The sequence below is a fragment of the Stegodyphus dumicola genome, chromosome 6 (assembly GCF_044657685.1).
Source record: "Stegodyphus dumicola isolate Sdum_Otavi_A_Nest chromosome 6, ASM4465768v1".
NCBI classification, from domain to species: domain Eukaryota; kingdom Metazoa; phylum Arthropoda; class Arachnida; order Araneae; family Eresidae; genus Stegodyphus; species Stegodyphus dumicola.
In genome coordinates, this window is record NC_140773.1 from 193,952,537 (window position 1) to 193,964,843 (window position 12,307).

General features: G+C 30.8%; 1 protein-coding gene across 1 annotated transcript in view; it reads left to right on the forward strand.

Moving 5' to 3' along the window:
• The first annotated feature begins 1,515 nt into the window (after positions 1-1,515).
• The window catches only part of LOC118182577 (sorting nexin-14-like), a 60,635-nt gene continuing 49,843 nt past the window's right edge, over positions 1,516-12,307 (forward strand). Inside the window, exons 1-6 of the mRNA XM_035351953.2 lie at positions 1,516-1,841; positions 2,010-2,078; positions 2,210-2,261; positions 2,440-2,586; positions 8,207-8,250; positions 11,255-11,342. Coding sequence (XP_035207844.1) covers positions 1,726-1,841; positions 2,010-2,078; positions 2,210-2,261; positions 2,440-2,586; positions 8,207-8,250; positions 11,255-11,342 — 516 coding nt within the window. The 5' untranslated portion in view covers positions 1,516-1,725. The remainder of the gene's footprint in view (positions 1,842-2,009; positions 2,079-2,209; positions 2,262-2,439; positions 2,587-8,206; positions 8,251-11,254; positions 11,343-12,307) is intronic.

The window sequence follows — 12,307 nt, forward strand, 5'->3', positions numbered from 1 at the left end:
CGTTGTTAATTAAATATGATGTAAAACAAACTTATAAACACTTTCGTTTATGGAAACAATAGTACAAGACTCTGAAGAAAAACTTTCTTTTAAATGTATGAAATATTTCATAACATTCAGGAGCCTTCTGAATATGCAGGCAGTTTCTTATTCAGGGATGACAACTCAAAATAAGGCTTCAGAAAATAATTTTTATCATGTATAAAAATCTCTTTCGTAACACAGATCAGTGTAATGAGGATTTATTTCGATGAGATTAAATTCTTAAGAAGTATTGAATTCATGAAATGAATTTTGACTTAGCCTTTGAAATTCATCATTACAGGCAGATTTGATTGTTATGCACTAAAAATACTACAATTATTTTACGAAAAATACACATGCGAGTTTTCAGAAATTCAATGTGCCTTTCTGAATGTTCTGCGTGCATTTGTAAATTTTTACTCTATTGCCAAAGTGAATAATACTGTGATTACAAATATAATAGTACTTGCACAATCCTTGTAATTATTGACAGCAAATTATATATATTTTATCCCATAGTATTCTATTGACTTTAGACCTCAATGTCAATACTCTGGAAATTATTTTAACCAAGAAGTGTTAGTGGAAACCATGCATAAAACAACTCATCTAACTTTTCGATAATAGTGATTATAAAATAAGCAAAAAAATTAGAAGTAATGTCAACGATATTGAAATACTTACATGCAAAAAGCGCGTTTTACATTACTTATATCTTTGACAAACATTCAGATTTTAACTTTTTCTAAATTATATATCTATTTTTTAATTAATTTCAATATGCTAATGATTTTTCATATTACATTACTATAATTTCCGCAATTAGCACAAGAAAACAAAATATACGTATTGAATTAAAAGCGAAATTTCTTTCCCACATTCATAACATCCACATTGGAGATGCTTGGCGACAGGTACATTTACTCTAGACCAATTTAATTATAGCTATTATGGCAGAAATTAGCAGATACTTAGATTACTGTACACAAGAATTACACTTTACTCTCACATTATAAACATTTAAGAGATATAAACTAAATGAAGGACTAAATAATATTATACTTACTAGGCAATAGGCGAAGTTTATCACCTGAACCAGGTTCCCAATTATCTCTTCGGCAATTACTTATTTAAATTTTTCTTTATTTTTAGGAAATCTTATCAATGTATGACTCTCCGTGAAGGATTTTGAGCAATTACTAGCTGCACGTCCCCCCATTGTACACAAAAAAGCACAAGAAATTGTTGCGCCGATAACTATGCAGCCGCCATAAATATTCCCACTTGAGTTCGCAAATGGCGAATGATGATTCAGCCTGGTATACAGGAGCCTTACACTATACCGTCTGGACGGCACAAATAAGGATATAGGAAAACAAAAATTTTTGCAGTTTCCAGTATTATTTTTTACTATCCATTCTTATTTATGAGAGCAATGCTAGTATTTCTATCCTTCGGGCAAAATGTCTCTCTAGATTAAAGTGCACTTTAAGACTTCTGTGTTTTGTCTGTGTGTGTGTTGAAATACGGAAATCTGTGGGAAAAAAGTGCATGAGTGGGATGGATCGTCTGTTATAGCTTTAGTATCATTGTTTTAAATACATTGTTTTAAATGCATTGTTTTATTACCAGTCATAATGCTGTATTCTATATTCTGCTGTAATGGTATATGCTCTTAAGTCATAATTTAGAAATACGAGCATGGATGGAAACGAAGGGGTGTCAGTTTGGAAAAACTGTGTTTTTGGAGAAAGGTGTTTCATCATAGTCTCCAGTATAGTGATTTTAATTTCTGTTTTATTTATTGTTTTATTCGAGTAAGTATTTATAATTTCATTAGTTTTTCCGAAAGCTATTATCTTTATGTTTTATTAATATTTACTTATTAATTTTAAGAAAGTTTATTATTCCCGTAAAAAAGTTATTATGTAGCTTCAAATTTCGTATAAAAATTTAACTTCTTTTGAAATTTTAATGTTTATTAGTTGTATGAGCGGAGTATCAATATGTATCTGCTATATTGCTGGTTGTTTTGGAGCACATATTTTGCTGAGGTTAGTATTATATTTTATTAAGTTGCTAATTTTAATATTTTACATGCATGCAATCGATTTAACATCTTATTTTTAGGATGCATTTCCTGGAATATTGTAATTATATTTTTTGTTTCCTTTTTCCTTTCTAGGAAAGGGGACCCATTACCTAATGTGATAATGACTTTTAAACGACCAAAAAATGTAATTATTTGAAATTATATTGTATTTTCAATTATCTGTAAAAATTATGTGTAATAAAAAATTCAGCTACTTTTTCCCGTAGATTTTAAGGCATGTGTGTATATTTTTTTTTATCTGTTTTAAAATTATGTAAATACAATCATGAATAAATTTAATTTTAATGCTTCTTTTTTCCTAGGAAAATCTGAATTCTAAACTTCGGACGGTGTGTTCTAGATGCGGTGTCATTGAATGTAAGAGACACCGTCCAGAGTTAAATGTATATACATCTAAACCATGGATGAACTTGAAAGTGCCAAAGGAAGTTGACCAAGCTTTTGAAGAAGTTTGTATTATTTTCTTCATATGTGAATATTCATGATATGAATGCATATTATGAGATTATTTGTTTAACAAGTAATATTTCAAATAGTTTCCTTTTTGGCCAAATTATTATCTAAAAAAAAAGATATTTTTTAAAAATAAATAAAAGATATTGACTATATTATTAATAAAAATTAAATTGTGTAATGCAATTTATAAACATTTTTATGTTTAAGAAAATAAGGTATTGTCTCTCCATTTACTATGGAAGTTTATTGTTAAAGATATTGTTTTTAATTTTTCTATTGATCAGAAGTTTTAAACAATGTTTTGAAGCAATCTTGCTCATTTTTGAAGGTATGCTCCATCTGTGATTGGGATAAAACCATACAATACTTGTAGTTTTGTCCTGGTTTCTGCATCCAGTAATCAAATAATGAATAAGATAAATATGGATTACAATTCCCTTTAAAAAAATTCTCCATAAAGGCGTTTCTGCCAAAGAAAATATCCATTTAGCCATTGAATTCTTTCTCAGTAAATTACTGTTTTCAACAAAGAAAAATTCAGGATATTTACCTCTTTATGCGTCCCATTTAGAATGGTTTAATAGTTTTTTGAGGACAGTTATTGTGAGATTAGTATAATTGTTTATACTTATTTCTCACTGTCTGTTATTTATTTCATATCAGCTAAATTAAATATTTTGACTAATATGTAATGATAAGTAAATTTACAAAGCTTTCATTTCTAAGAATATAATTTATTGCCTTAGTTATGTAAGCCTCAATCAAACTTAATGCCACACCAGTATTTTTCTGTGCTGTATTGCAAAATTATTTGTTTTAGGTCCTAAAATCAATCATTAAAGCATATTCAAGCATATTTTTAATACAGTATAAGATTTGAATCTAATTAGGTATCAGCAGGGCCATCCTAACACATGGTCCCAGTGGGCCCTAGCTTGGGTGGCCTACCAGCATACAGACCCCATGGTAATATATATATACATTTCATTTCTGTGAGTGGTTACCGTATTAGAGGCCCCAGAGCTCTAGTTTGCTCCACATGCCCATAATGCTGTTAAGATGGCATTTTTTTAAACTCACTTTAAATATTATGTGTTTAGGAGATTTGCTTGCAGTGAAGGAATACAGTATTTTACTTCATAATCACTAAAGAGATGACTCCTATGAACCAATAATTTAAAGGGATTACCAGTAATCAAAATTTCCACCAGAACAAAAAGGGAGTGAGCACTGTAAGCTATTATCTTGATTAATTTTTGCAGTACCTAATTAAAATGTTAAATATGTATGTAACAATATGTGTATATGTGCTTAATTTTTTTTTTCAATTATAAGTTATTCCTTTTCTTCTATAAAACATCATCAAGGTGGTTTTACTGATATATAAGTTCCAGAAATTATATTTAATTTTGAAGTGAACTGAGATAAGTCCCTCTTTTCAAGAGAGAGAGAGGAAAAAACGTATTTAACTCAAGTTCTGACAAGTCAAATTTATAAATTTAAAGTTCTAGTTCAGCAGTTTCAGTAAAGATATAAGGGATTGGAACTGCATTATATGTGATTATTGACTACTGTGAATTCATTATTAGCCAATTAGTATCTTCAGTGTTTGTTCAGAGCTTCAATTAATGAATATTTAACTTCAATTTGCAAAAACGAATGCTAGATAGATGTACTTACTAATAATACCACCTCAGTATGATTAAATGCACATAGTCATCCGTCACTAATTAATGCACAAATATTTATAGCCCTTCCTATCCTCCTTTTTATAAAAGGTAGCAATTTTTTATTTATTTATTTTTTTCCCCTTCTTAAAAAAAGGAATAATGCCAGTTTGTTCTTGAAATCAATAGAGCTTTATTTAGCATCTAGAGTATTCTGAAGTTATCCTACCCCTAATTTTATATTGGCATTTTTCTATTCTATATAGGTATTAAATAATATTTTTGTAATGTTACAAAAATTATTTTATTTTGTAGCATTATTTTAATGTACAAATTTGTCATTTCTATACAGGTTTGATCATGTATATTCATCATCAGGTTTTAATAGTACTATATATTTTATGTTAAATAATTTTACTCAATTTATTAGAATATTGCACACATTATTACTTAATTTATTAGAATATTGACACATAATTATTTTGTATGGTCCTTTTAAGTGATAGTTTAGTGTTGCTTTGATTAAATCTTGAGACAGAAAATGAAATAGGCATCTTGTTTTCACATTCTTCAGGCTAAGAGACATTGCAGACCATGCAGTCTTAAATCCAGTCTCTTGGGTGGCCTAGCCAAGCGTGGCTATTTGTCACCACCTGCAAAGCTAATCCACTTATAAAGCAATTTATAACTGAAATAATGTTGGATTGTACTCTGGAAATGAATTCGAGACCCAGCTAGTTTCTCTGGGGTTTAGTGGAATTGGAACAAAATGTGGTACAACTCAGATATACGCCCTAATTTCACCAAATGTGGCAATATGTGTTCTGCGCTGGTTTTTGGTGCGACTGCAGGTTCTGTGGCAACCCTGTTGACATTGAAAAATCTTTCGCTGGAGCTTGTTGATTCGCGTCTGTGTCAAAGAAGATGGGAGGGAAAGATAAAATGGTAGAAATTGTTGAATTGAAGTTCAGCAAAAGGAAATATCATTGTTGCCATCCTGTTGAGAGGTAGTAGCTATTTGGAGGTGCGAAAAGAGAGTCTGGGAGATTATTTTTAATGGCTGTGCATGATAGAAGTAGGGATTTGTGATTTTATTTATTTGTGAACCATAGTATGAATTTTCTGGATAGTGTGTCTGGCTGTCATGTAAATACGATAGTGATTAATGTGGCGGCATGTTAAAGGCAGTATGAAATTAGTATTTCTGCTGTTCGAAAACGCATTAATTCATGGTAAGTGCATTTTATTTTATTCTTGTTCTTATTTTGCAGAATGTTATGTTCATTGGTTCTTTAGTATAAATTTGTCGTTATTGTTGTCTTTTTGAATTGTTTGAAATTTATTTTAGTTTATTTTGTTGTTTAGTGTCTAGACTGTGCAATTCGTAGATGTTTTTTAAAGTTGAAACAGAACGCTGTGTACATGGTACACATATTATTTGAAATTTATTGTTATGTTATTTTATTAAAGCAAGGTGTGCGTAGATCGTAGATTCGTTCCTTGCCTAAATAGTGCAATTCATAGATTTTTTTTAAGTTTAAACAGGATGCTGTGTACATGGTATTCTTTGAAATTTATGGTACAACTCTAATATACGCCCTAATTTCACCAAATGTGGCGATATGTGTTCTGCGCTGGTTTTTGGCACGATTGTGTGTTCTATGGCAACCCTGTTGACGTTGAAAAATCTTTCACTGGAGCTCGTTGATTCGCCTCTGTGTCTGAGAAGATGGGAGGGAAAGATAAAATGGTAGTTGTTGAATTGAAGTTCGGCAAAAGGAAATATCATTGTGGCTATCCTGTTGAGGGGTAGTGGGTATTTGGAAGTATGGAAAGAGGGTCTGGGAGATTATTTTTAATGGCAGTGCATGATTGAAGTAGGGATTTGTGATTTTATTTATTTGTGAACCATAGTATAAATTTTCTGGATAGTGTGTCTGGCTGTCATGTAAATACGATAGTGATTACGTGGCGGCATGTTAAAGGCGGTATGAAATTTATATTTCTGCTATTCGAAAACGCATTAATTCATGGTAAGTGCATTTTATTTTATCCTTGTTCTTATTTTGTAGAATGTTATGTTCATTGGTTCTTTAGTATGAATTTCTGTCGTTATTGTTGTTTTTTTAAATTGTTTGAAATTTATTTTGTTGTTTAGTGTCTAGACTGTGCAATTCGTAGATGTTTTTTAAAGTTGAAACAGAATGCTGTGTACATGGTATTATTTGAAATTTATTGTTATGTTATTTTATTAAAGCGAGGAGTGCGTAGATCGTAGATTCCTTCCTTGCCTAAATTGTGCAATTTGTAGAATTTTTTTTAAGTTTAAACAGGATGCTGTGTACATGGTATTCTTTGAAATTTATTGTTGTTATGTTAATTTATTAAAGCGAGGTGTGCGTAGTTTGTAGATTCGTTCGTTGCCTACATTGTGCCATTCGTAGCTGTTTTTTTAAGTTAAAACATGTCGCTGTGTACATTGATTCTTGTCAAATATTTTTGGTTAGAAACTTTACGTTTTTGCTATCTAAATTTTTTGTTTTTGTTTCGGATTTTTAGCTTAAATTGTGTGTTCAAAACGTAATTTTTTCATGTGCGAAAACCGCGTTTTTGGAGACATTTTAGGCTTAAAGTTCGAAATGTAGACAAAAAATTTAGATAGTAATATGGCAGCGAGAAATTTGGCGACTTGAGTGTGCATATCAGAGTAGTTCCCAAAATGTTTTTGTAGTTGCCATTCAGATGGATTGGCTGATACTAGAATAAGTATTCAGTAGTTTGTATTATAGGACTTAAATTTGTTATACCACACTGAATAGGTACATGAAAACTTTGTCAAAACTGTGAACATTTGACTTGAATGTTTCTTTTCCTATTAATGATGTAATTGTGCTTTGAAAGCCTGGAGTCATTATAACATGTGCTGTATTTGTAATACACTAGTACTTATACATCATTATATGTAATTCCATTCTGAAAGGTTTATGGGTACTTACGTATTAACGCAACCAGACCAAAATTCGCATAAATCGCCAAATTTGGCGACCCTACTTACGCCAAACCTACGTGTTATACGTAGTTTTTCGTAAAGAAATTATTTTTCTTACTGGTTAGATTGAATGCCCTGAAATACTTTAACTATGGGTATTTGTAAAAAGAAAAAATAACACCGGGCGTGTACTACTACAGCAATGGGTTTTCGGCGGAATTTGCCGAAAAAAGAAAGAGCCTTTTTTTGGTTACTGTACCTAACAGAAGCGCCGTTACCTTCATGGAAAAAATTTGCGAAAATATCAAGGAAGGAAGCATCATTTATTCGGATTGCTGGAAAGGATACAATACAAGTGAGTTCGAAAATGCTGGATTTCTGCATGGAACTTTTAATCACAAATATAACTTTGTGGATCCCAACACGGGCGTTCACACACAACATGTAGAGCGCATGTAGGGCTCAGCCAAATGGCACAACAAAAAACAGAGAGGAACAGCCCATCATCATCTTGACTCATACCTTATCGAATTTATATGGCACCAAGCTCAAGCTGTTAATGGCGAAGACGGTTTTCAATCAGTGCTAAAAGCAATAGCCAAAAGATTTCCGACGAAAAAATAATTCTGCAACTTATTCAAATTCGAAACCGGAAGGATTTAATTGCTATTTTATATTTTAAAACAAAATAATATAAAAAACTGTATTAAAAATTATCTGTAATAAATAAATGTACATTTTCTTTCTATTCATACTTTTTTACTCAAACTTACAAATCGCGCCAACCTGGTTGTGATAATACATAAGTACCGGTTTATGTAAAGGTTTCTTCCATGCTGAAAAGATTTGAAAATTTTATTTTTACCTCCCTTGATTAAAATTATGTTTCCTCCAGTAAATCTAATTTTTCATTTAGATTCTTCAATAAATGTATAGAAAATTTTTTCCACATTTCAGATATTGAATCTTGTGATTGAAAAGCATATTTATTCTTGGTATAGGTATGTATTATTCATTTAAAAATAATGAATACATATATTACTTAATATTTTTATCTTACATTAGTTAACAGTGTAATATTACAGCTTCTGTTTCTTAATATCAAGAATTTTTTATAAATCAAGTAAGAATAATCCAGAAATTAACATCTTTGGTCTTTGCCAGTGTTACTTAAATAAGTCATCACCTTCAGTTTAATCTTTTTATATAGAAGCATTTGAAAATTATAAATTTGTATGAAGCATAAGGTATTGTAAAATTTTGTTTTATTTTCTAAATTTATTTCAGATAGTATATTAATACAGGTATGTATATCTTACAAAATTAATTCATGTTTATTATAAAAGTGCTGTTTGAATAATAAATTGTAAAACATCCTAATAAAAGTTACCCAAGTTTTTTTTAATAAAAAAATCTGCCAAAAAAGTTATTTTGTGTTGTTGGAAAAGTGGAATGTTTTTCCTTGAAGAGGAAGCCCGCCAACAGCCAAGTAGTAAAATTGCTAAATACTGTAGTTCTGATCTGGTTTCAAATCCAGGCAAAGGGCTGGCTGCATGACCGTTTTCATGGATTTTCCCATGTGTAGCAGATATATAAGCCAGTTTCACTTAGAAAGTCCTCCATGAAGGCATCCCTCTTCTTAAGCAGTTAGCCCTAGTGTGCTTTGCCATAACAAACTAAGCCATACTAAATCAAATCCTTGAAGAGAATTCATTGCTTATATTATACTTGTTTTTTTGAAGGACATTCCTAAGTATCTTGGACCATAAATAGAGATAATTATAAGGTATCTTGGATTATAAATATAGATCATAAGTAAAGATAATTTTTTATATGCTTTTCACTTTTTCTATCTAAAACCCTACTTCTGTAAGTAAATAATGCATGCATTCTAAATGCATAGTTTTTCATTTTGGTTGCCAGCTATTTAAAATCAAAATAATTTACTAAAGCATAAATTTTATTCTTGATCTTTTGAATATGCCATAATAATTTGTATGATTACTAATACATTACATCTTAGAATTTTAAACTATTGAGTTTATTATGATGAATGTATTTAAATGTAAAGAAATTATCTGTTTGTGATTCTTCTTTGAGCAAAATTGTGTAATTTAATATAAAGTAAAATAATAGATAATAATAATTATAATTTTATAAATGTAATAAAAAAAGGTAGGTATTTGCATTTAACATTTTTCAAATGTGGTAAAACCTATCTTATGCCAAAAAAAAAAAAAAAAAAAAAAAAAAAAAAAAAATTTAGATAACTCTACTGTCAGCAATTATCATAAGTCATCAAATGTTATCAACATGTCAACATATTAAAAAAGCCTTTAGCAGTTTAAAAGACAAATTTTTAATAATTAATGAGTAATATATGATACATTAAAAAAGAAAACCCCCTTTTCAAGAAATCCTTCTGTAATTTTTTTTCCCCGCCATCATATTCTCCATATATATAACAATCTGTTTTTGCTAAAATAATAATTTTTAAAAAAATCGGGGAATTGTACAAAATCAGCATTGCACATAGCCTCAGCATTATATGCCAGTCATGATTGTGATTGTGATTGCCCCAAAATAATTAAAACCTCAATGTAATGAAAATAAAAGAGGGGTTCTGTTTTCATTGTTTAAAAATAAGCCATTTGAAAAAATAGCAAATCGTAATAAAAAAATGGAGAACTAACTGAGAGAGAAATATCCCACAATCAAATTAAGTTGTATAGATATATATATATATAAATGCAGACTAAGTAGACCAAAGAAATCTCAAAAGGCTCAAAAGGCTTTGTTAAGGTTTTTCTATATGTTGAGCTCCCAATTTTCCAGTCTGCTGTTGCACTCGCACCTGCTAACCCATTTCTTTTTGTCTTTTTAGCTATATTATTAAGTATCATTTTCTTCACACTTACACCATATAAATTTAACAGCAGAATTTTTAAATAGCATGTGTTTAAAATTTCCGATGAATTTTTTTTTTTTTTTTTTTTTTTTTTCTTCTTTTCTCAGTGCATCATATCAATGTACAGTGAAGATGGATTGCTAAACTTTTGGCGGCGTGCTATTTGTTATTAATGTTTTATGTGTGGAATGTATTAATGTAATATCATAATCTTTGTGCTTATACATAAAATTCAGTTGAATAGCAAAATCTCAAAATATTTAAAAACAGCATATCTTTAGAATTTCCAATATAGTCTTGTGCATTAGTGATAACAATGTTTTAATCCATACAAAGTTACCATTGCTAGCTTTCAAATCATTGAGTTTCTTTAAAAGTCATTAAAATTTTACAAAATATGAAATGTAAAATTCAAAATTCAAGCTTCCAGATGCGCATATTCGGGTGGAAGACTGCGTTATTCAAAATTTGATGGCCTTAGGTACGGTTATTTTTCCCAGCACAAGAGGCATACATACATTTATGCAGATTCTTCATTATTTAATGTCTTTAAAAATAATACAGGATGATATTATTTCATGGCACAATTTAAAAAGTAATTCAAACGTTTAAAGCAATATGCTGCCAAGTACCATTTTGAGACTGATAGCCCGTTCGGGCTAACACCCTTTTGGGCTTTAAAAAAAAAAAAAAAAAAAAATTGCCAGAAGAAGGTCATCTAACAACGAAACTATGGTTATCAGAATAAAATCATTATCAGTGCTTTCTTATTATAGTGGTCTCCAAGATATTATATCTAATCAACCAAGATATCTCATTGCAGGTTCTTATACCTTGCTACATGTTGCATCTCGGTTGATTTGTGATTAAATTTTGGGGACTGCTATAATAAGACTGTACCTCATTATCTAACAACAAAATTGTCATATTTGGTATTCAGCTGATACTTCAGTTTAGTCTGAAATGAATTTTTAGTTTCCAGAAAATGCTGTTACTTGTTGAATTTAAAGAAGGGCTGTAATTTATTTTGAAGGGAAGAAACTGTATTTTATAGTTATATCTTAACCATGAACATCTGTTTTTTTCTCCACCTTTAGTTCTTTAAGTAAAGATGAAGATTTTGTTCAAGAAATTCGGACTTCATTAAGGTTCCTTTTCTCTAGTCTTTTAAGAAGAGCTTTACAAGTAAGTGGATTTTGACTTTTTTCAGTAATAAAATAAGTTTATATTCCAGTAAGATCTTAATAAAGTACTTAATGTTATCGCAGCCATCTTAGTAGAAGTTGCCACAGAATGTGCCAAACTCTGCACATAACCACTCTTCATTAAACCATGTTGTTGTTGTTGCTTTTCCTTTAATTTCTGCCAAAGTCAGACAAGGTCCAAAAGATCCTTGACTCTAAGAAAGTCGAGCACAAGGAGGGGGGATTGAGTAAATATCCTCCCTCAAGTGGCCCAAGTAGCTTAATATGTGCTCGGCAGATGCCTGATGTTCTCGGCACTTGGTGCATGTGGCAAAGGTTTTCATGCCCTCCTTGAAAGAGAAGCTGATAATATGACCACTAACAATATGTGAGAGTGCAGTTAGGGAGCACCTGTCACACTTAAGGGTTAGAGTCCAACCAGGCTTGCTGCCCAGGTACCAGAGATGGGTGGAGAGCAGCAACCACTCCACCATGATTTGTGATGTTTTCAGATAATATAATTCCAGATAGGTAAGGGTGGAAGAGGAGGGAGTTAAAAAGCCACAACCCTCCTTTGCTAGTTTGTCTGCCATTTCGTTGCCATAAATATCCACATGGGATGGGATCCACTGAAAATAGGTATTATGTTGCTGAGAAATTAGGTGTAGTTTTTATAGGACAAAGACATTACTATTTAAGATGGCCTTTGGTCGCTTCACTTAATTGTGAGAATTGCAGTCATAATTAGAAATAGGATTGATGCTGCTGTTTGAGTTCCTAATATTCAAGTGGAAATTGTGTGCCAGGAGATGCAGTAGGCATGAATTTGTGCTATGCTTCATGGATTACATTATTCGTGACAAATCATGGCGAGCAGTTAATTAATTTGTTTTAGGATGCAATGTTGAGCAGTCAGAAGTTGCTTCAGATTGATTTTGCAGGAGAGTGGCCAAACAGAGCAATCAT